Below are 25,735 nucleotides of genomic sequence, written 5' to 3' on the forward strand. Positions count from 1 at the left end.
CTGCCCGACACTCTATTAACTACATGAAAGTTAATAGTGAACCATCAAAAATACCCCACAGATTTCAGTGGCCATCAGTCCCAACATTTAGCAATATAATCAAACAGTCCAAACGTAAATTAAATCCCCACAAAAAGTCTCACAATAAAACGCACCACGTAAGAAATAAAGGCCTGCCTTGAATACAAGCCTGCCCCAAATAAATGTAACCGGGTCATGTTTTAGAGTTTATTTGTGCTAGGAAACTAAAAATATGTTTTATTAAGGTGACTAAAAGCCACATTGTTTTATCTAGTTTTGAGACTGTATCCTGAAATCTGTATCCTGGTGAGAACACCCGACAATGCAGTGATGTGTATGAAGTTGTAAGTGTGTTGAATGTCTCGCTGCTCGCTGATTTTGTGTATTTCTCTCTTTGTAGTATCACTGCTACCATTTTATGCCACTGAGATTTACACTGTATCACCATGTTGAGCTGTTACTGTAGTTTTTATCCTGCTAAATTTGTAGGCTACTGCTTTTGCCTCTGCCATCTTGGATGGACATTTGTAATGTTAATGAAGCACCAGTTGCTGAAGATTGAACATTTTTTCCATGTTTCATACACCTGTAGAAGACTGAAGTGAAAACATTTTCTTTTGGTTGTGCTTTTGTACTGGACCACATTGAGAGCTACAGAGCTTAATTTTGTTTTTGTACTTATATGTCCTTTCTAAAGATCCTTTTTTTTCATATATCCATAAAGAACCCTAAATATATCTTTGTTGGTTTTGGTGTCCCTTATTCCCCGCCAACATAAAGGTGCTGTGCTTTGCGCAGCCTAGTTAAAGAAAAGACCCCAGCTATAATTTGAGGATTTACGATATTCTGTCTCCTAAACATTCCTCACCCGTTATCCAGACATGCATGACAACATTTGAAAACAAAACTCACAGCCATAGGTTATTTTGAGAATGATAACTTTCTCTTCTGCATTGTCCTAACCGTTAAAACGACAGCGTGTGCCTATATATCGCCCAAAATGCTTGATTGCATTGAATTCTCCACAATTTTAGCTACATTTTCATGTACAACAACAGCATTTTCGTTCAGTGAATCTTTTGTAAATTGCTTTACAATTAGCATCGGCCCCTCGTGGCAGCCTTCGTTATCGCCCGGCTCGCCTCAGTTTGCCAACATTCACTCCTTCGTCTTCATTAACATTCCCGGTAGAGTTCTCAATATTTTTGGCCTCTATGTCCAGTTGCATAGTCTATCTGTTCTTGGTCTTGGATTTTGTGAAATAAATTTCTAATTAACTTATAGTCCGGTGTGACTTATATATGTTTTTTTCCTCTTCATGACACATTTTTTGACTGATGCGACTTATACTCCGAAGCAATTTATAGTCCGGAAAATACGGTACTATGACATTGCCACATGTTTTATTTCTTAAAATTCGCTAGCGGGCCGCCTCTGTGTCAACTTCAGACTGCCATTTTATGTAGCTACTCGGAATAATTTGATCTCTTCAATGAACAAATACAACCACATGGTCTTGCTTTCACTGAGTGCAGCCCATAGACTATGATTTATGTCAAGAGGAAATTATGAGAATAACATTTATTATGACCGCCGCGCAGCGAAGATTTTTTTTTCTTTTTTTTCTTTTTCGCATGGCCAATTTTCCGTCAAAGATTCCCGCGACACTGAAAGACCGTGACACGAAACTTGGTGGGCATGTAGCCCCACATGGATAGCATGGAACCATCGTTTTTCGTTTTGATCTGTAGCCCCCCCGCTGGACTGGACCCCCTGAAAGGAGGGTAGGGCAGACACAGTTTCCTGTGAATATCTCGAGAACCGTAGGGTTTAGGAGGACCACCTTTTTTTGTATGTTGATCTTAAGGGGCCATGTCAACCCATTCCATAATCACTCATTTCATGTATAGCGCCACCTAGTTGAAAATAAAAAGTAAAAATGAGGTGTTGTAATCACAGGTATCTGTGACCTAACATGGTCAAAACTGCACGAAATTGGAAGTGTAGGATCATTATAACACCCTCTTAATGCATGCCAAGTTTCGTGGAATTCCGTTCATGGGGGGCCATACAATAAATTAATCTATGTTACTGTACACCAACTGGCCTGTAGGTGGCCGAACACAGTTTTCTGTGAATATCTCGAGAACCGTAGGGCCTAGGTCAAAACTGCACGAAATTGAAAGTGTAGGATCATTATAACACCCTCTTAATGCATGCCAAGTTTCGTGGAATTCCGTTCATGGGGGGCCATACAATAGATTAATTTATGTGTACATTTAGTGACTGTACACCAACAGAGTTTTCTGTGAATATCTTGAGAACCGTAGGGCCTAGGATGACCATTTTTTGTGTGTGTTGCCTCCAGGGGTCATGTTAACCCATTCCATATGCACACATGTGCATAAACAGATACACATGCACACAGATACATTCACAGTAATCATACGTATGACACATACTCACACAGTAGACATATGTACGCATGCACACACACAAGCACACACACACACACACTCGCGCGGCGGTCATATTTTGTACCGCTCTGCGGTACATCTAGTTATATAGGGTTTTTCTAACATATTAAGAATAACACGCGTAATGACTGAAAGTGAACGGCCGCTAGAGACCTTTGCCTTCTCTCTGCCTCATTAGCGGTTTGGAAAACAGGCAGAGGTATCCCCAGCGCAGCTGAACTGGCACTCTGCTGTTGTACTGTAAACTCCTATCCATACAATACAGGAAGCAGTCACACCTGGGTAAATGAGCATCCAAACTAAATTAATCAGTTCAGTGCATGTAGGAACAGGTAGTCAGTTCCCTTCAAAAAGGAACCTTTAAGACTCATTTCACATCAGACTACACAAAAGTGTACCCTTGTTTCATAAGAGTAAAACATAATGATAGTCTTGCACACTGCACTGTAACAATGACTTTAGCATTGCCTATGGCAGGTTATTATTCAGGCCTATACTAGATGGCTAGTTGCCAAGGCTACATGAAAAGCCCAAACTACCAAAATCTACATATTTTATTATCACAATTTCTATCTATAGGCCTTCCTTGGTGTACTGACTAGACATTATTGAACAAACATATTCAAACATACTTTTCAGGACCAATGAGGGTCATATATAGGTTTTGCTAAAAAATGCTTACATAACCCTACAAACTGCAAGCCCTTGTTGTGGGCCCCCACAAATACCAACAATTTCCTGCAAGTTCTTCAGTCATTCCTCTTCGTTGCTGTGGCAGTTTATGATTCGATCAGCAACATATATACCAAGCATTATCAGAAAAACTTCAGAAATACAGCGGTCATGTCCTTAGTATGTTATTAGTATTTGTTGTGATTATATGAATGTATATACATTCGTTTAAGGAACACAACGACCAGAAAACTGGAAGCCTTAACCCTTAATTCCCTACAAGCACACCATATGGCAACAGTGGCAAGGAAAATAGGCTGTGATACATGTTCCCACATAGAAACAACATCAGCTCACTAATACAGAATAGCACACAGACACAGTACACAGAATAGACTTTCTTGATCAATGTAGTCGATTGAAGTAGGACTTTGCATCTCTTTCAGTATAATCAGTAGAGATATTACATTATTTTGTGATTTTGTTTGGGGAAAAAAGACATCTATAGACTCATCCTAGTTAACTGAATTTTAAGAACAGTATCACATAACTGAAAACATCATGAGAGAATAAATGTAATGTCTGTATAAAAATACAATAATATGCTTTCACTTAGTCACTTGATTTCAACACGGTTTTTAGTGAAGAGGTTTATCAGATGTTTTCTCAATTCTTTTGTTGTTAGACAGTAAATTATAGGGTTGATGAGAGGTGGCAGCGTTGAGGCCACGATAAGCAGAGCATTCCTCTCAGTCAGGTTGAGTGTCACACCAACTCTAGTGAGCAGCACAGATACCAGTTTAGGTGAGTAGTAAACAGAAACCACAATGATATGTGAAATACAAGTACTAAACATCTTCTTGCTTCCCTTGTCTGAGAGTCTTAGAACAGTCCAGACAATAACAACATATGTCAAGAAGATTAGAGTAAAATGTCCGCCCAGAAGCCACAGCCACCAGCCCACGAGACTTGGGATTGAAAAATAAGGCCCAGGGTTCACACATCCAGCTCTTATCATTGCAGCATAGTCACAAAACACATATTTCATTATGGGCTGGCAGTATGGAATGCTATGTGCAGCTTCTGCAGTTGTACTCAGTGCTATCATTGCTATTATCCAGGTAGCCACAATGCTCATGATACACCGTCTGTTTGTGAAGATACTGTTGTACCTCAGTGGCAAGCTAATTGCAAGCATTCGATCCACAGCCATCCATGTTAATGTCAGAGTAGAAGTAAAATCCCCAAGATAGTAGAAGTACATACCAGTGAAACATGAATAGAAGGAAATGCTTTTCATTTCTGCAAGAAGCACAGCTATCATTGTTATACACGAGCTGGTGCTAAACATGATGTCCACAATGGCTAAATTGCAAATTAATATATACATTGGTGAGTGCAAACGCCTGTCTGTAACTATTATACTGAAATTTGTGCTGCAAAAAAACAGTATTAGGACACAAGCAATAAGGATTAAGGAGCCAAGTAGTTTCTGATGTGAAAGATGATCAAATCCTGTTATGATAAACTCAGACACCCGCACACCTGTGTAATTGGTTCCCATGTCATAGCCCTGTTAAGTGTCTGCAGAAAAGACTCTTTGGCAACTTTTTATATCTCCGGCCTCACAGGATTGACCATTGGGAATTGGACCTAGATATTGTTAAGGAAACAAACATAACCAGGGGTGGGGCCAGAGGGGTGGCTCCGGGTGGCACGGGCCACCCTTGATATTCGATTGGCCACCCCAAAATCCTAGTCTACGATTGGCCATTAACAGTCCAAGGCAGGACCTTTCTTGATGCACTTGCAGTGCGAGAATTTGAAGTGTCAGAATTTAACATCTTGAACCTGTTTCTGTTTATCTGAATGTTTTGACTCATGCCACCCTTGAATTTATCAGTGCCCCACTAGCAAGGCCGTAGCCAGGATTTTTAAAATACCGAGGTCAGCGACATCGCCAGAAATTTTGGGTTTGTTTATAACTTGAACCAATACACTTTTCCACAATTTCCACTTTTTTAGATGCACCTAATTGGCTTTGGATATTTAGACTGGACCCTGCTCCATCTGTAACTAGATGTACCGCATAGCGGTACAAAATATGACCGCCGCTCAGTCCTGTACATGCGTTCCGCGAAAATAAAGCACACTTCAATTTGTCTCCATATTTTACTCCATCCCCCACTCTTGAAACTTTTGTGTATGCTTGTTTGGCATGCCTGAGTGTAAAAGCGGCTGCACAGAAAGTAGCCTACTGGTGCTGAAAAGGTGAATTGATTGTAGAATAGCCAAAGAAGATGTAGCATTGTTATAAAACCTTTAAAATCTCTAAACAATCACAAGTAGGGCAGTTCATCACAGTTCATCCATTGCAACTGGATTGATGAAAGGTCACTTACACCTGTAGGCTACATTGTATTTGGGAAAAGCAAAAGGTAATAGCAAAATGTTATTTATTTATTTATTTTTATGTATTTATAAACAAAAACATCTCTGTCAGTTCCATGCCGTTCAACAGCTATCAAAAACAAAGGTCATTTTTGGATGGATGGATTTTTTGTGAATGTTTCTTCTTCTACATAAGATTTGTGTCATCTTTAGTTCATGTAATACTTTATTGTCAATGCACAAATTAAGTAACAGTAGTCTGAAACGTTATTGTTAATGCACAAATTAAGTAACAGTAGCCTAGTCTGAAACGAAATGCTGTTTTACATCTAACCAGTGGTGCAAATAACTGACATGTCCAAATGGGCCTTGATGAAATGCGCCGCTAGACTGTTCATACACATTTTAACGGGCCAAAGTTGAAGAGCTTTTGTCCGTTATTGTTCGCGGGCAAATATAGGCTGATTCATGTTCCCTTGCATTGTTTAACTGAGGTCCATGGCTAGTCTGGCTTTCATCAGACCAAGCTCAATCTTTTAAGAAATCAAAAATAAATAGCGGGCAGATCAGGCTGGGTTCACCCAGCCTAGTCTATAGGCACCCGATATTGTTTAATTTTCCGATTGAGATATACACGCTGGCTATTCTAAATGCAAAATGCATCAGGGAGTTATGACAAAACGGTAACTAACAAACTAGATCCTAATAGAAAGCTGTTAGCTTCCCTAAGCTACAGGTAGGATTATAAGGTAGGCCTATTTACAACATAAATTGTCAATAGGCTATGCTGGCTTACACAAATAAAATCTCCTTTGGAAACCAATGGCTTACGCCTTACAGTATCAAGCGGACTTAAACTGTCATATCGCGGCGAAAAGTTGTAATGACATTCACGCAGCTCCATGAGTCAAGGAAAGCGCCAAATGAAGTAGCCACTTCTAAATGGGACCCACTACACAGTAGCTTAAGGTGTTTTGCTAAAGCAGCCATAATGAAATGAAGGTGTCATTGTTTGATCCTTCACACACACGTACAAAGTTTTTTTTAATTTCACAGACTACAACTTCCAAGCTGGAATCAAAGCACATCGATTCCCTCTCACACCCTGCACGACTTAAAACAAAATAAACAGGCGCCTCAGTCTCACGCATGTATAGGCAAAACTGTATCAGACCGGTGTAACGTTGGTAAATCTTCCATTGCACAGAATGATTTTGTAGCACGTGCAATAAATGACAGTCGAAAGATACAAACAGTGCTGCTATACATTTGCTTGGTATAACCGCATTTATAGTTTTCTACAAATGCAATCAATCAAATGCCTCCATCACTCAACCAATGCTAACGGTAACATTACCTAGGTCCTTATTGATATTACAAGATTAACGTACCTGCAGTAAAACCAAGCATGTCCGATAAACATCCTCAGATTTATTTGGCTTCAAGAAGAAATGGGAATTACACTTCATGTGAACATCGCCCTATCCTTATTAGATGTTCGCCGGTAAATTACAGTCCTTGTAGGAAGCGTCCATTGTTTTTTCCAACCCACTTTTAACTTCCAACAAAATTACGTCTCACTGCAATGATGTGCCATCTAGTGGACAAACGACTACTTCTCGCCAATACTGAAAATGCAGCCATGATGATGATGATGAATATTTATTTTGGCTTTCTTTTAATCCTACTGAATTTGTAATTATGTATCGGCCGTTCTAATACCGATAGTATGTGGGTGCCTGTGTGTGTGCATGTGTATATGTGTGCACCGCCATTTACAGGCCAATGAGTGTACAGTCACTAAATGTACACATAACCTAATTTTTTTAGACCCCACCATGGATGAAATTCTACGAAACATACCCCCAGAGAATGCCAGGTCAATCATACACATAAAATTTGGTGCAGTTCTGAACATCTTAACTGAAGATAGGGGCGATTAAAGCAGAATAATATTGCATTTTAATTTTTTACCGGGGGGTGGGGGTGCAAATCACAAATGAGTGATTATGAGCCAGGTTGATGTGGGCCCTTGAGACCAACATACCATAAAAGATTCTTCATCCTCAGTGCCACGGTTCAGGTAGTTATTTAGGAAAAACTGTTTTTTTTTTTTAGGTTCAGGGGGCCCAGCACGGGGGGGGATTGGTGGTGGTCCCCGGGGACGAAATGAAATTTTTCCGTAAAAGTCTAGTGGGGCTACATACCCACCAAATTTCATGTACCCCGGTGGTTCGGTGTCCCGGGTATCAATGACCAAAAATTCAGGGAGCAGATGACGGGAAAAATTATTGAATTGTGTGCATGTGTGCGTGTACAAATTTATGTTTATGTGTGTTGGTGTGTGTGTGTGTATGTGCGTGCTTGTGTGTTTGCCTGCGTATGTGTGTTTGTGCATGTGCATGCATGCGCATATATGTCTACTGTGTGAGTATGTGTCATAATTATGATTACTGTAAATGTATGTGTGTGCGTGTGTATCTGTTTATGCACATGTGTGCACATGGAATGGGTTAACATGACCCTGGAGGCAAACATACGGAAAAAAAATTGGTCATCCTAGGCCCTACAGTTCTCAAGATATTCACAGAGAACTGTGTCGCCCCTACCCTCCTTTCGGGGTCCAGTCCAGCGGGGGCTACAGATCAAAACGAAGAATGACGGTTCCATGCTATCCATGTGGGGGTACATGTCCACCAAGTTTTGTGTACCCGGCCTTTCAGTGTCCCGGGAATCCTTGTTGGTGTGCGCCACTAAATGTACACATAAATTATTTTATTGTAAGGCCCCCCATGAACGAAAGTACACAAAACTTGGCATGCATTCGGAGGGTGTCATAATGATCCTACACTTTTAATTTCGTGCAGTTTTGACCTTGTCAGCCAGAGATATTGTGATGAAAACACCTAATTTTTTTGCTTTTTAATTTTTAACTAGGTGGCGCTATACATGAAATAAGTGGTAATGGGATGGGTTGACATGCCCCTTAAGACCAACATACATAAAAAGGTGGACCTCCTAGGCCCTACGGTTCTCGAGATATTCACAGAAAACTGTCTCCGGCCACCTACAGGCCAGTTGGTGTATAGTAACATAAATTAATTTATTGTGTGGCCCCCATGAACGGAATTCCACAAAACTTGGCGTGCATACAGAGGGTGTCATAATGATCCTACACTTCCAATTTTGTGCAGTTTTGACTATGTTAGGTCACAGATACCTTCAATTACAACACCTCATTTTTACTTTTTTGTGTTTAACTAGGTGGCGCTATACATGAAATGAGTGGTTATGGAATGGGTTGACATGGCCCCTTGAGATCAACATACAAAAAAAATGGTCCTCCTAAACCCTACGGTTTTCGAGATATTCACAGAAAACTGTGTCTGCCCTACCCTCCTTTCGGGGGTCCAGTCCAGCGGGGGGGCTACAGATCAAAACGAAAAACGATGGTTCCATGCTATCCATGTGGGGTTACATGCCCACCAAGTTTCGTGTACCCCGGTCTTTCAGTGTCCCGGGAATCATTGACGGAAATTTGGGCATGCGAAAAAGAAAAAAAATCTGACTAAACCTATATGACCGCCGCTTCGCTGCGCGGCGGTCATAATTAGGAATGCTCTGCTTCTCCATCAGCATAGGGAATGTTGCATTTATAATTTGCAGGGTCATAGGCTGCAGAGCTTATAGGCTACCTTCTCACTCACTTGGGAGGGCCCTTCATCATTTCCCTATATTCTCTTCTTTATCCTCAACTGCCTGATTTCTTTCTCCTGTATCTTGTGTTGGATTGCTTAAAACAACAAATCTCAATAATGTACATAATTTGAAAATGTTACAGTATGTTTGGGCCATGTGATAATATCCATCACACCATTAATTATCCATCCTATATAACATTAATAGACCTTCAGTTTCAGTGCAGGTTAGCTAACTGCATCTCCACTGAATTTCAACATAAAATTTTCATTACAGGTTAGCATCTCAATAGCCATATTACAGCTGTACTGTATTCGACCATTATCTTTCTTACCTTCCCTCCTTCTCTTTGTCTGCTCAACTTCTTCTGGCTTTCCAAACATTAACTTTGTTGCAGCCTTTGTATAGGTCAGGTGAAAGCCTTCTGACAGAAATGAACCAACCGTCAAGTTAATTTATTTTGGATAATGGATTTATATTGACGTTTATGTGAGCTCGCGTTTGCGTTTGTTAAATGTCCAGTTTATTGGCACAGTCCACGATAACCGAAGTACTTTTGTTTTGACATGTCAGAGGTAGCCTATCTGCAACGGCGGTGTCACGTGATGAATGCGTTAATGCAAGGATAATTGTCTCGTCGGATATTCATAGCCTACTTAATAAATTAAACGAAACTTGAAGAAAATACCGAGGACATGACCTCGGTGTCCTCAATGGTAGCTACGGCCATGCCCACTAGGCCACCCTTGTTAAAAATGTCTATTATGTATGGTAGGTAGAATAGGCAGGTAGAAAAATTAGCCTACATCACGTGATTCAACAGACGCAATACTGGGTTGTTTGTGATTAGATAAATGCCTATTAGGCCTACTGTAAACTCATATGCAAAAAACAATAAGCCATGTCAGCAAGCGTGTTTGCTATTTACATTTCTGACGTCTGACACTTCAAACTCACGCGCTGCAAGTGTTTCAAGAAAAGTCCCGCCTTTGACTGTTAATGGCTAATCGTAGACTAGGATTTTGGTGTAGCACCTGGGGTGACCAATCGAAACTCAAGGGTGGCCCGTGCCACCCGGAGCCACCCCTCTGGTTCCGTCCCTCTTTGGCAATTGTAGAGCTCCCTCTAGATTCTTGATATATTTATATTTTACTCTGCTGTTATAAATAGCAAACTTCTCATGACTTATCCCCCTGTACACAATAAAAATGCTTTTGTTGTGGAGGTGAAGGATTAACAACAGGAACCAAAGAGCTATCTACTGACAGTGTAATGTTTCACGATTCTCGCGAGATTTGTCAGGCCGCCATTCTTGAAGTTGAATGCCTGGTTTTCTCGGTAGCAACTCGCTACCTCTGTGCTGTATAGCTATGCTAGGTGAATGATTCACTGTTTGTTTACCATCAAATTGACTTCGTAAGTTGAAAATTGCATAGTGTACCTTTAATTCAGTGATAACAATAACAACATATGTTAGAAAGATCAGGGTAAAATAGCCACCCAGCAGCCACGACCCTAGGATCACAGCAACAATAAAATAGGGTTCTGGCTCCACACAAGACACTCTTACCATTGCAGGATAGTCACAGAACACATATCTAACTATGGGCTGGCAGTATGGAAGCCCATCGGCCACTCCAGTCACAGCACCCATTGCTGCAATAGCTATTAGCCAGGTTACTACTATAAGTATGATACTGCGCCTGTTTGTGAGGATGTTGTGGTATCTAAGTGGCCACTTAATTGCGAGCATTCGATCCACGGCCATCAAGGTTATTGCAAGGCATCCTGTGATGTCCCCGAGATGATAGATGTACAAAGTGGTGGCGCACGAGTAGTAGGACATTGTTTTCATTTCAAGAAGAAGCACAGATATCATTGTTATACTCGCAGCAGTAGTAAACATGATATCAACAAATCCCAGATGAAGATGTACATGGGAGAGTGCAGCTGTCTGTCTGAAATTATAAAGTGCAAAAGATATATGAGAACAATATGATAACATAAGTAGGCTAATCATAATGATGGAGCCAAGAAGTTCAATTCAGAGACTCTGACTATTGAATCATTGAGTTTAAAATGGTGGGTACTGTAGATGCTTGACAATTATCTGTGCAATATGCTATCATTGCCCCTTTTGAAATAGAAGAGAAAAATGTCTGAAGGACCAAAGAGAAAGAGAACTACCATGTACTTTGGAATACATGTTGGATTATGACATCTTCACTCCAAACGTAGGTGATTTGTATAACCAATAATTTAAACTAAATTATCTATTTCTGGCCCACTGTAGCATGTTTTAATTGCAGTTTCTGTGACTGAGGGACTTTGGAATTTGTGACATATGAGGTGTCATCTGTAGCCTGGTTGTTACCATCCTACGTACTTCCGGCCAAAATTTGATTTCAGCCTTGCACGTAGTCTGGCCCAACCTACATTATATGGCTCGCGTGTAGCCGAGCCATTCAGCGAACAGTTGACTGATGACGCGAAACTTGCCTGCCTAGTTGCTTGTAGTCCAGCGAAGCTTGTAGTTCAACAGCATAGCAACAATGGCGAAGGAGGAAGAAATGCTAGAAGCTATCCGTTAAGTTTTCTCAACTCTCGAGGGCATCACGCAATTAAAGCAGGAACAAGAGGCTTGTCTTTTCAATTTTATAAATGGCAAGGACGTCGTGTAACTCTCCCTCCAACTGGCTTTGGGAAAAGTTTGATTTATCAGATGGTGATAACTAAACCTAAACGCACAAGTGTACTACATGCATCACTACTTATCATGTTTTCAAATAAACGTTTGCTGCTCGTTATTCTCCCCCCCTAGTCTCAAATTACCTTTACAAAATCAATGCGGGATAGGCCTACTTAAGGAATGGATTGTTAGCTACTAGCTAGCCTACCGAGCGGGGCTCAAGGCGAGGCGGTGTGTCTTGATGTGAGCAAGCCGGTTACCGAGCGGAGCTCAAGGCAAGGCTGCTGTGATTGTGCTTGACTGGGACTAGCGGTTACCGAGCTGGGCTCAAGGTAAACCGCTGCGTGTTTGTGTTTGACATAGGCTAGCCTGTGGCCGAGCTGGGCTCCAGGCGAGGCTACCGTGCTTGTGGATAGTAACGTTAGCCAGTCACCGAGCGTGGCTCAAGGTGAGACTGCGTTGTTTTATGCCGAACAACTGTTAGTTTATCTGAGCAAGCTCCAGGTTAAATAACACGTAGGTCGTCAGTACAATTCAACTTATCCGAGAGTGTAGTCTGAACAGCCCGTGGAGGTCAAAGTAAGCTCCGTAGCTCCGACGAAGTCACCGGGCTGCGTAGAACAACAATCGTCTGATAAGCGGCGAGAAGAGATAAGAGGAAAACTGGCGTGTGACAAGAGCTGATATAATCTCGGTGACGTGACGCTTTTGGTATACAACTCTCGGTCTATGGCTGGCGCAAGTTAGAGATATATCCACTACGAGGAGACTGCCCTGGCAGTCGGGTAGCCTACATACTAGCCAGCGGACTGTTTACTACTGAGAGCAGAAGTTGGAAGCGTAGAGCCTGAACTCTGGCGCACAGCATACGTCATTACCAAACGTTGCTGATTGGTGAAGGGAACTCCAATGATTTTTAAACCTCAAAATAAGCATCCGCCCATTACGGAGACAGATTTTTATTACATTGTTCCAGACTGTATGACGAAGAGAAACGTAGTCACCGGCAGTAAGGACCAGGCTATGTCATCTGAACTTGTAATAGAGAGATTATGTATAACGACCAAGATGGCGGCGCGGACGCATCGCGACGCCCTGTGTCTCTCCGGATTTTGCAAATTAGTGGTAATATGCTTGTTTATTTCAAGTATTTTCAGTAAAAACAGTTTAGCGTACATATCGTACACCCGACAGGAACTTTTGGACATCGGTATCCCCGGACGCGTACTCGGGACCTGTGCTGTGCAGCTGACTGAGGTTTGGACTGACATATTTAATCTGTCACTAGCCCAGGCGGCTGTCCCCGCGTGTTTTAAAACCACATCCATCGTGCTGGTGTCAAAATACTCCACTGCAACAAGCGTTAATGACCTGCCCAACGCATCACTGGTTCCTCAGTCCCCTCCATTGAGGCCATCCAGGGCAAGCGATGCGTTGCGTAAGGCGTGCAGCATCATCAAAGACTGTTCTCACCCCAGCCACAGACTGTTCTCCCTACTACCCTCCGGGAGGCGTTACAGGTCTCTCCGCACCCGAACCAGCAGGTTCAGAGGAAGCTTCTTTCCTGCGGCTGTCACCCTACTGAACTCTAACTCTGCATCCCGGTGACAACCAATCAACTAAGCCCCCCCCCGTCCGATGCTTCCTTGCCTGTGCCTGTTGAGTTGTGCACGACTTGGCAACCTTGACAGGGACTACTGCTCTTCATACTATCCATCCTGCACATACACTTATTCTTAATACTCTTATAATGTTACCGTATCTGCACTACAATGTTACTGTTACCACACTGCACATAGCTGTACATACTGTACATATCTGTCTATATGGTTCATACTGAATATCCATATTTATTCTGTTTTTCAGAATAATATATTCTGTTAATACACTGCAAATATCCATATTATTCCTACTGCTATTATATTGTAACATCTGTACATGTTGTTCATACACTGTTCATATCACATAGCCATATTTATTCTGCCCTTATAAAGGATCTGCTAATACACTGCACATATTTATATCTATTACTCTATTATTATATATATCTATATCTATAATATTATTATATTAATATTACTCTAAACCAACTTCTGTAAACCAACTACATACTACTGTCTACACTGCATTACATTTCTTGTCCTGCCTATGCATCACCTGTCTATACTTTGTGTATCATATTGCACTTTTCTGCTTTTTTGCACTTTTGGTTAGACGCAAACTGCATTTCTTTGGCTTTGTACTTGTACTCTGCACAATGACAATAAAGTTTAATCTAATCTAATCTAATCTAATGTGTAGTGGATTCTACATACTGCAAAGCTAAACTGTGCTGCCAGCATAATATTGCTTAGCTTAGCCATATGAATAGCCTGATATTGCCCTGTATCAACATTGGGGGAAATAGGGTTGGTCCATACAAAAACTCACTGGGTGCAATTTTATTCCCACTCCGACCCTGATTACTCCTGTCTAATTGCTGGCCTACATTGGTCTTTAAAATTGCTTGGCTTACATATCTGTGCTTTCAGAGGCCAACATCATGTCCCCTTTCTTCCTCCCCAACCACCACTAGGTTGCTCCACTTCTGCTGTCTCAATCTGGCAGGATCTGCAATGATCTCAGTGCTTGACTGGACCAAGGACCGGGCCTGTGCCTCCTCGCCATAAAGACTTTGATGTTACCTGTACAGTATTACAGTCATGAACACTAAAATTGCTTACCTTTGTTCTTGCCTCCTGAGTCTTTCAACAGTACACTGGATGTTCTGGTACTCTATCTAGTATATTATGCATCTGGATAGTACTTTGGTTGCTGCCCTATTTTAAGTTTAAGTTACTGTTGAGGGTCAGGTACATCAAAAGTCTTTTGATGTACCTGACAAAGACCTGAGTGGTTAAAACGTTGTACCTATTAAATCACCTTGGGAGCATAGAAGACAGTGTGCTGATATATTTATTATGACCGCCGCTAGCGAAGTGGTCATATAATATAATGATTGTCAAAGTTTTTTTTGATGAAATTTGGTGGGTATGTAGCCCCACTAGACTTTTACGGAACAATTTAGTTTCGTCCCCGGGGCCAGTCCCCTATCAATAAGGACCTAGGTATAATAATGTTACCGTTAGCGTTGGTTGAGTGATGGAGGCCAATTTGATTGATTTGATGGAGTTTGTAGAAAACTGTAAATGCGGTTATACCAAGCAAATTGATAGCAGCACTGTAATTGTATCTTTCGACTGTCATTTCTTGCACGTGCTACAAAAATCATGCTGTGCAATGGAAGATTTACCAACGTTACACCGGTCTGATACAGTTTTGCCTATACATGCGTGAGACTGATCCAGACGGTCCGGTGGGCAAACTACTCCTAAATTGCCATGCACTGTGATTGGGTTTCCGCCCTTTAAAAAGGGGGCCTCCTACGTCACAAGAAGGGCGTTCTTGGATTTTGGGTTGGCCGCTACTACACCACGCTACACCGCTTGCGCAAGCCACGCGCTCTGGTTTTTGGCCGTCACTGTCGCTCCTGCCTATCCCCTGAGTAAGAGTCTAGGAAAAGGCTGGGGATTACCTGGGCCTACTTTTGGAGGCCTTTCGTTTGGGCAGCCTTATTTTTCGTTCGTCCATATTTTCTTAGTGTTTTTGTAAATAAATATTTTTGAATTATACTTCTATTTTTGGCCGTCTCCTATCATTTGCTCATGTCCCATAGAACCCCTAGACTGGGACGTGACGCATAGTGTGACGTACTCAATCAAACAAAGCCTGTTTGCTTAGGCCTCTGTTATTGTGTTGTTCACTGTGATTAACTTTACCTCAGGTAAGGTACATGGATTAATTATCTTAGGAGTACGCACTCTGTCAAAGTCCTTTGTAATTTGACACAGTCTTCAGAGGGTTAATTAAATGGCCCAGGTAGCCTTAGCAGTCTGTGTGAGCTGTGCTCTTTGGCTAACAACAGCAAGCACTGTTGTCATTTCACTCCCACAGGATATGCCATATCCTCACAACAAACTGGCAGCAGCCACAATGTACCCATTATGCAACTTGTTGCTGAATGTAAATGTTCAAAACTATGACAAACAACAGTCTCCAAGATAATGTTTCTGCCATTTACTATATACAAAGTACTTTTAAACATCTAAGATATAGATCCTTTTATTTGTGTATGTAGGCTTTTTGTTAGAGTTATCAAAAACAATGCATGCCAATGTGCCAATTATCTTTTTAAGTCTGAGCAATAGTTAAATCTGCCTGTGCACATTAACAAAGAGTTAAAACATCTCCCTTGTCATTGCTACAGTTCTTGTTGTGAAGTTGGAGTCCCAAATTTAATAGTTTTCTAGATTGACAAATTGATCATCTCCAGATGCCTGTATTTTACTTGATGACAGTTCAGTAACGGCAATAACAGGCCATACATAATTAACAATACGTGAGTGGGAATCCCTCATTGATGTGCAGACCATTTAACCTACTTGGTAATGTGTACTGTAGAAGCCATTAAAGGCACACTATGCAGGTTTTTTAGCTTAATATGCAAGTTTTTTCACTTAATTTACCTTCATTAAACAGTTATGTTTAATGAAGGTAAATTAAGAGTCATTGGAATGGTTATATGACTTTTTTCGGGTTGAATGGTGGCCGTCTCGCTTCCCCCTAGCGCCTGTGAGCGGAAAAAACACCCTTGCAACTGTGGGCCGGCGGGCCGATGGCCTCAGTGTCAGGAAGTATAACGAGTGTAACGAATTGCTTTACTGCATTCAAATACACATACACGCCAGGCACCGGCTAGAAAAAGGTAGCGATGGAGTTTCTCAGACATTCGTCATGACAAAGCCAGCGAAAAACAAAGCAAAACCCGAGAAAACAGTAAGGAAATTGCCAATACTGCATAGTTTATGAATGGAGGTGCAAAACGCACACCAGAAAAGGAGGTGCTGGCAACCAGTAAAACACTTGCAAAAGGAGAGAAGTGCCGCACACTCCCGAGTTACACATATAAGTCTTTAATGTGACAAGCGTTTGGCCTGTCGGCTGCATTGACCGAGGAAGGCCGACAGGCCGAAACGTTGTCACATTAAAGACTTATATGTGTAACTCGGGAGTGTGCGGCACTTCTCTCCTTTTGCAATACTGCATAGTTTGTGTATATATGTGTATTTTCCCGACAAGTCATATACATTTATTTATGGGTAGAATAATGATTTAAGTCTGGGGTTTTTCCTCTTTCCCTCTTTTTAACCTCTCACCTTCCTGCCTCTTGGTGAAAATAGTCCCTGGGTCAAACCTCTTATATAAGTGCATGCATTAAACTGATACATGTGGCCTATGGTGTTTTGCAGGCAGGCAAGGCACTGTTCACAATACTGTGGATAAGGAGGGATCCATAATGCATTTGCTTCATCAACAGAAAGGGTCAAAAATCAAGGAGTCTTTATGACTTCAGTGACTAGGGTCAGGATGTAGGAGGCCTAGCTTAATGTCTTCAGGTTTCTTAGGAAGTATGGCTTTTAAAATTCAACACTGTTAGACTATTACATTGAAGACTGCAATACACTTATGGTTAACTTGACATGAACTTGACATTTTTGATTTAGAGAGGTTTGATCCCATCATACACCTACAGTGTTGAAGGTATTGAGTTACAAAGTAACATGTTACTGTATTTAATTACTTTATTGGGTAACAAAGTAAGGTAATGCATTACAGGCTGTGTGATCTGTACAATGAGTTACAACATGCAGTGTAGGATTTCATAACATTTTCCAGCAATAATAATTCATGATGCACCAAAATGGTCAATCTTTTGTTCTTCTTTTTTCCTTTTTTTGTAAAGCTCACTGAATTGTCTCTGTGTATGAAACATGCTGTATAATGCATGTTATTTGCTCCCAAAGGCATGGCATTTTAATAAAGGTCCTAATTAATGGCACTTGGGAGTAATGGCAGGAGGGGAATAATGTCTGGCGAGGAAGATATTCATTAACATGGATGATGTGCAAAATTGTAAAGAATTTTATAGTATTGTTATTTTTACATGTTAACACATGATGTGGGATATAAGGAAGTCATTGTATGGTCTCTGGTTTGTCAATGTTTATATCACCTGGCCCATAGGGATGTGGACCCTATAGGTACTCAAATGGTGAGTGCAGTCATTGAGTATGTTGTTATTTCACAATTTCTATGTCAAGGCCTGAATTGTCTATGTGGCATATAGGTGGTGATGGGTGCCAACCGCGTCAAACGCCATAGACTAAAATGGTGTGCACCAAGTAAATTGTTTAGCTGAGAAAAACAGTCTTGTGCCCCCTGAACGGTGGAAGAAACTGTAGGATGGAAGAAAGTTTGCTCAAAATTGTTCGTTTGAATTTTACGTCCCATGTTCCACAACTGAATACAAGTACATCTAGCTTCTAGTATAGCATCTAGCTATGTCTTCAATTTCAGACGAATGTACGTAATAACTAACTATGACAAAATTTATATTTACTGCTACTTTGAGCAACTGGTCAAAGACTTCATTACGTCCTCTATTCCTGCCACCATGGACCCACTACAATGTGCATACTTCCCTTTGCCATCTGGACAAAGAAGAAAGGGAATTATGTTGAAATGCTGGTTGTGGTCTACAGTTCAGCATTTAATACCATAATTACCCCCAAGCTCTTCTGCAAGTTGAGTGACCTAGGACTAAGCACATCCCTATGTCACTGGATCTTCAACTTCCTCTCAGACAGACCACAAGCAGTTAGGGTGAGAAAATGTCTTTCCCCCAATCACACTCAGCACTGGAGCTCCCCAGGGCTGTGTTCTGAGCCCACTGTTGTACTCTCTGTACACACACGACTGTGTAGCCTCACCAGACTCCACTTCAATCGCCAAGTTTACTGACGACACTGTCGTGGTAGGCCTGCTCTCTGACAAGAACAAACAGGCCTATCTAGGAGAACTGGTGCCAGGAGAATAACCTCTTCCTGAACATCAGCAAGACAAAGGAGCTAATTGTGGACTTAAGCACAAAGCGAGCGAGGAACTACAAGCACCCATTCATCAATGGGACCCCAGTGGAGAGAGTGGACAGCTTCCGATACCTGGGCATTCACATCGCACATGACCTGGCGTGGTCTTTTCACATCAACGCCCTGGTTAAGAAGGCTCATCAGCGTCTGTTCCACCTATGGTGTTTGAGAGACTTCCACCTACCACCGAGGGTGCTGCTTGCACCATCAAGATCATCCTGACAGAAAACATCTCCACCTGATTTGGCGCTAAGGCAGGACAGACAAGCACTAAGCAGGACAGACAAGCTCTCCAGAGAGTGGCGCGTTCAGCTGAGCGCATCACCCGCACTGAGCTATCTGACCTGCAATCCATTTACATCAAGCGGTGCCAGACCAGAACCAGGGAGATCATAAAGGACCCCAGTCACCCCATGTTACGGTTCCCCAGGGAAAACCGTCACATGAATTGGAAAACAAAACTAGGTTTAGGCTCAAAAGGGTATTTATTTGAGTGTTCCCTAAAAAGGGCAGTAAGCAGGCTTGAAAGCCGACGAAAATGCTCAAAACGCTCTGCAGACCAGGTCCAGAATGTGCCTTTTGAAGCGGCTGGCCAGGTGCACCGCATCCTGGCCAGAGACGGACAGTAATGGAGTACATTTACTTGAGTACAGTACTTTTTGTACCAATTTTGAGGGATCTGTACTTTACTGAAGTATCATTTTTGGGGAGTACTCATGACTTTACTCAAGTACATTTGAGAGGCAAATATTGTACTCTTTACTCCACTAAATTTCTATCCATAACCGTGAGTACCCGTTACTTCTTCTAAAAAAAAGAAAATCTCGGAAATCCTCAATTTGTTGTTTCCCTCTCAAACGTGATTGAATTGTGCAGGCGCCACTGATTGGGACAGCCTATCAGGAATCACCTCAGCTTTCCGCCAAAGTCAACTCCATGGTCAGATTTAGATAAGAGACAAAACCATGGACGAAACAATGGATGAAGATGCAGCAGGTCCATCCCGGGAATGTGCCAACCTGTGGCCCCACCTCACCAGACTATTACATTTTCTGAACAGGTTAATTATAGTTTTCGCTTCACGTGTTTCAATAACAAAATAGTATTTTGTATTTGAAATACATATTTTAAATACATGTATTAGAAATACTGCCCATCCCTGGTAACATGGTAAAAAGATGAAAATGACTTGATTTTACTTTCAATTCATTTTACATTCTCCAAGGTATTAACATTCATTTTTTTCATAACTCCATGTAGGACGTTTCTGTACATAAATGTAAGCACTGTGGCAGTACTAATGCAATATTTGAAAAAAAAAAAAAAAATGTAGGCTACTCTTGTACTCTTTTAAAAACAAGTACTTCAGTACTTTTACTTAAGTAGACATCTGACTGTTGTACTTTTACTTGTACTTGAGTAAAATTTAGGAAAGGTTATCTGTACTTTTACTCAAGTAATGAAGCTGTACTCTGTCCGCCTCTGATCCTGGCTAATTGGATCACCTGGTTAGGGAGCAAACACTGAAAACTGCAGGTAACAGCACCCCTTCCACTCACAGCCAGTAGGGTGTGCCAAAAATCATAACGGTAAATCACAAGGAACTTCGGTGGCCATAACACCCCAACAATGGACTGTTTACACCGCTAAGATCTGGAAAACGGTTTCGCTCACTTAAAGAAGTCCTATGCAGGTCTGGTTATTCCTTCGCTGTTTCTGGGTTTTCACCGGATTTGGGCTCGCATTTTTCACGACATAGCTCCCCCTGCAGCTTCGGTAGCAAATGACTGCTACGCTAAACCAGAGACTTTCTAATGAGGAGACACAGCACTCAAAAAATCTTCCATAGAAATGCATGGGGTTAGTTTGTAACCCCACCCCTCCCTCAGCAAAACGTTGACATGTGAATACATTGAGCCAATCATGTGGTGTGATGTGAATACATTGAACCAACCATATGGTGTGTTGTGAAGACATCTTGCCAATCATGTGTTGTGAACTCGCCGCTGGAGCAAGATTGGTGCCGTGAAGCCTTGTGCACACGCATTTCTGCTGAGTAGGATGCCCGATGAGTGACTTGCCTAAAAGGACTTTGGCTAAACCCCCAAGAAACCAAGCTAAACACATACAGGGCTCACAATAAAACGGTCGAGCAAACACATTGTTCAAGAGACTATCAAACCATATTACAAAACGAAGTTCACCCAAGGGTAGGCTACTTATAATTTCAACAGCAACAAAGCCAAGTCGGCGTCCGTTTTGCAGTCTTCTCAGAAACTAGAATCTGACTACATTTTCGAGGCGCAATTGAAACACCGGGGCACATGAAATTTGGTGGGTATGTAGCCCCACTAGACTTTTACGAAAAATTTTGTTTGGTCCCCGGGGACTGCCGTAATTTGCATGGCCATCTTTAAAATCATTGATCCATTCAGGTTGCCAGATTGTGTATGAAATACACCCTACACATACACGATCACTTAGTTTCAATTTCAACCGTTTTGTCATAGGCTAAAACCCAACCTGGCAACCCAAAACCCAAATAAGGAAGCGGGTGCCGACTGCGCAGCCTGAGTCTCGTCGTAAGCATAGGTTGTAAGCAAGCGGGCTAGTTGAATGGCCTACTCCAGAACTAGCTGTTACACAGATCCGGTATAAACACTGACCTCCCGTTGATCTCCCGTTTTTGGAAAGCTAAATGTTGACAGGTATGACCAAATGTTATGTGTATGATTAACCTGACATTCTCTGGGGGTATGCCAAGTTTTATAGAATTTCATCCATGGGGGGGTCTAAAACAAATTAAGTTATGTGTACATTTAGTGACTGTACACTCATTGGCCTGTAGATGGTGGTGTTGAGCCAAGGGTTGCTGGAAGAGGATATTGTCTCACACACACTCTTTCTCGCAAACACACATACATACATCAATACACACACATGCACACATACATACATCAATACGTACACATGCACACATACACACACATGCACGCATGCACACACACTCACATCCATAGGCACAGACACACGCATACACATACACACACAAACACACACACACACACACGTATGCACTCACACAATACAGTACACACACAGACAGAAACACACACACGCACACACACACATACGTAACTTTGTTGGAAGTTAAAGTGGGTTGGAAAAACAATGGACATTTCCTAGTTTACCGCAGAGAATGTCTAATAAGGGTAGGATGATTTTGACATAAAATGTCATTCCCATTTCTTCTTGAAGCTGAAATAAATCTGAGAATAACAGGAGCTAAGTGAGTTAGCCACAACGCGTTTGCTAACGCGATGGTTTTCTAATGGAAAATACACCTGAAAGATAACCTGTCTATGATGCATCCTAAACACCGGACTGGGACATTTCTACTTGCTAAATAGGTTTTTCTGCTGTTGATTGGCTCACAGTCCTTGGTGGCCCTGTCAGTGCTTTGTAAAATGCTGCATTAAGACCACAAAAAGTCTCAGAAAGCATCTGAGCTAACGTTCATTCCCAAACACACACTAGGCTACTTCAATCCTCTTTTTTCAAAGGTTTTTCAAGTAAGGAAGAGCATGGCTCAAAGTAAAGTAACTAGCTGAGACGATGAGCCTACATAAATTTGTCAAAGTGAAATTTTGCGCCTGTGTGTTTGTTTGAAGTGCGTGTTTAGGGTGTGAGAGGGGAATCTATGTGCTTTGATTCCAGCTTGGTAGTTGTAGTCTATGCGATTGAATTATCGCGATATGAATTTCCGTGATTCACGCAGCTGCGTGAAATGTATTACTACTTTTCGGCACGAGATGGCAGCTTAAGTCCGCTTGATACTGTAAGCCATTGGTTCCCAAAAGAGATTTTTATTTGATTATTTGGCCAGCACAGCCTAGTGACAATTTATGTTGTGTACCATGGACTAGGCTGGGTGAACCCAGCCTGATCTGTCGGCGATTTCTTTTTCGATTTCTTAAAAGATTGAGCTTGCTGGTGAAAGCCAGACTAACCATGGACCTCACAGCAAAATGCAAGGGAACATGAATCAGCCTATTTGCACAAACAATAACGGACAAGCTCTTCAACTTGGCCCGTTAAAAGGTGTATGAACAGTCTAGCGATGCATTTCATGAAGGCCCTTTTGGACATGTCAGTTATTTGCACCACTGGTTAGATGCAAAACTGCATTTCGTTTTAGACTACTGGTACTTAATTTGTGCATTGACAATAACGTTTCAGACTGTTACTTAATTTGTGTATGTATGTGTAAGTATCATATGAACTAAAGATGACTAAAAATTGGTAGAAGAAGAAACATTCACAAAAATCCATGGCATGACCTCTCTTCTTGATAGCTGTTGACAACTGCATGGAACTGAAAGGGACTGTTTTGTTTATTAATAAAAACAAACAAACAAACAAACAAATAAAAAAAACATGCTGATACCTTCTGCTTTTCCCAAATACAATGTAGCCTACGGGTGTACATGACCTTTCATCAGTCCAGTTGCAATGGATGAACTGTGATGAACTGCCCTACTTGTGATTGTTTAGAGATTTTAAAGGTTTTATAACAATGCTACACATTTTTTAGCTAGTGCTACAAATATATTCACCTTTGCAGCGCCATAGGCTACTTTCTGTGCGGCCCGCACACACACACAGGCATGCCAAACAAGCATACACAAAAGTTTCAAGAGTGGGGGATGGAGTAGAAGGTGGAGACAAATTGATTAGTGTGATTTATTTTCGTGGAACTGATGTATAGGACTGAGCGGCGGTCATATTTTGTACTGCTATGCGGTACATCTAGTTAGCAAAAGTATTGAAAGAAAAATAGTCTGTAATCAACTAACCACCTTCCTATCAGAAAATGGGTATTTTGATCACTTTCAGTCTGGTTTTTGCCAATCAAAGCACTGAAACAGCTCTTAAGGTTTTAAATGGCATACACCTCAATACAGATAAAGGCAATACATCAGTCCTGATGCTATTGGACCAGCATTTCACACTGTTGATCACAACATATTACTACACAGATTAGAACACTAGGTGGATTTATAGTTATACATAGTAATTATTATATATAATAATTATTATATATACTGTAGTTACATAGTAATTATTAATGGAGTATATATAGTTTCATATAGAGTACTGTGTATATATAGTTATATTATAGTATTCACTTTGGACAAAAGGATCTGCCAAATCCTATAACCATAACCATAACCATAGTTATCAATCTGGTTGTTACGTTGTGACGCAATAATGTGAAGACAGTTGAGCAAAATAGGAAAAGTCTAATGTTACATACATGCTACCTGTTCCCCATAGAAACAGCATTAGCTCAGTGCACAGAGTAGTCTTTATTGATCAATCAAGGGCAGTATATGACTTGAGCCAGCACATCTTATTTTTTAAACAGCATTTAAATTCTAAAGTACTGTTTCAGATAACTGAAAACATTGTGAGAGAATAAGCTACTGTCTTTTTGCTTTCACTCAGTCACTTGATTTCAACACGGTTTTTAGTGAAGAGGTTTATCAGGTGTGCTCTCAGTTCTTTTGTTGTTAGACAGTAAATTATAGGGTTGATGAGAGGTGGCAGCGTTGAGGCCACGATAAGCAGAGCATTCCTCTCAGTCAGGTTGAGTGTCACACCAACTCTAGTGAGCAGCACAGATACCAGTTTAGGTGCGTAGTAAACAGAAACCACAATGATATGTGAAATACAAGTAGTAAACATCTTCTTCTTGCTTCCCTTGTCTGAGAGTCTTAGAACAGTCCAGACAATAACAACATATGTCAAGAAGATTAGAGTAAAATGTCCGCCCAGAAGCCACAGCCACCAGCCCACGAGACTTGGGATTGAAAAATAAGGCCCAGGGTTCACACATCCAGCTCTTATCATTGCAGCATAGTCACAAAACACATATTGTATTATGGGCTGGCAGTATGGAACGTTGTATGCTGCTTCTGAAATTTGACTCAATGATAATATTCCTATTATCCAGGTAGCCACAATGCTCATGATACACCGTCTGTTTGTGAGAATAGTGATGTACCTCAGTGGCAAGCTAATCGCAAGCATTCGATCCACAGCCATCCATGTTAATGTCAGAATAGAAGTAATATCACCAAGATGGTAGCAGTACATACCAGTGAAACATGAATAGAAGGAAATGCTTTTCATTTCTGCAAGAAGCACAGCTATCATTGTTATGCAAGAGCTGGTGCTAAACGTTATGTCCACAATGGCTAAATTGCAAATTAATACATACATTGGTGAGTGCAAACGCCTGTCTGCAACTATTATACTCACATTTGTGCCACAACCAACCAGTGTGAGAACATAAGAAATAAGAATTAAGGAGCCAAGTAGTTTCTGATGAGAAAGATGATCAAAGCCTGTAATGATAAACTCAGACACCCGCACAGCTGTGTCATTTTTGGTCCCCATGTCATAGCACTGTTAAGTTTCTGCAGAAAGGATTCTTTTATTATATATCCTGCCTCACAAGATTGTTATGGTTATGCTGCCCTAAACCCCTCCCCCCCCACACACACACGCAGGCAAAGATAACACAAACCTTGGAAATAAATACAAAAACAACCCTTTATTGTTGCTAGTGGCTTTACTATGGTCTACCACAATCACCAACATAAAATAGTTTCTGATTTAAAAATCCAAACACACATTTGGGCATTTATCCGGGCTTTTGGGTGCCTGGTAAACCTCATACACAGCAAAGAGAT

General features: G+C 41.3%; 2 protein-coding genes and 1 pseudogene across 2 annotated transcripts; all 3 read right to left on the bottom strand.

Annotated features, from left to right (window-relative positions):
- Nucleotides 1-3,786: 3,786 nt before the first annotated feature.
- Nucleotides 3,787-4,734, bottom strand: LOC125291160 (olfactory receptor 10G4-like). The gene has a single exon (XM_048237751.1). The coding sequence runs from the start codon at nt 4,732-4,734 to the stop codon at nt 3,787-3,789; it is 948 nt and encodes a 315-aa protein (XP_048093708.1).
- Nucleotides 4,735-10,274: 5,540 nt separating this feature from the next.
- On the bottom strand, nt 10,275-11,466 carry LOC125285038 (annotated as a pseudogene).
- Nucleotides 11,467-24,395: 12,929 nt separating this feature from the next.
- On the bottom strand, nt 24,396-25,439 carry LOC125285045 (olfactory receptor 10G4-like). Its single transcript, XM_048229249.1, has one exon. It carries the CDS (start codon nt 25,437-25,439, stop codon nt 24,486-24,488), a length of 954 nt encoding a protein of 317 aa, XP_048085206.1. The 3' UTR covers nt 24,396-24,485.
- Between the last annotated feature and the right edge of the window lie 296 nt (nt 25,440-25,735).

The sequence above is a fragment of the Alosa alosa genome, chromosome 2 (assembly GCF_017589495.1).
Source record: "Alosa alosa isolate M-15738 ecotype Scorff River chromosome 2, AALO_Geno_1.1, whole genome shotgun sequence".
Classification (NCBI taxonomy): Eukaryota; Metazoa; Chordata; class Actinopteri; order Clupeiformes; family Clupeidae; genus Alosa; species Alosa alosa.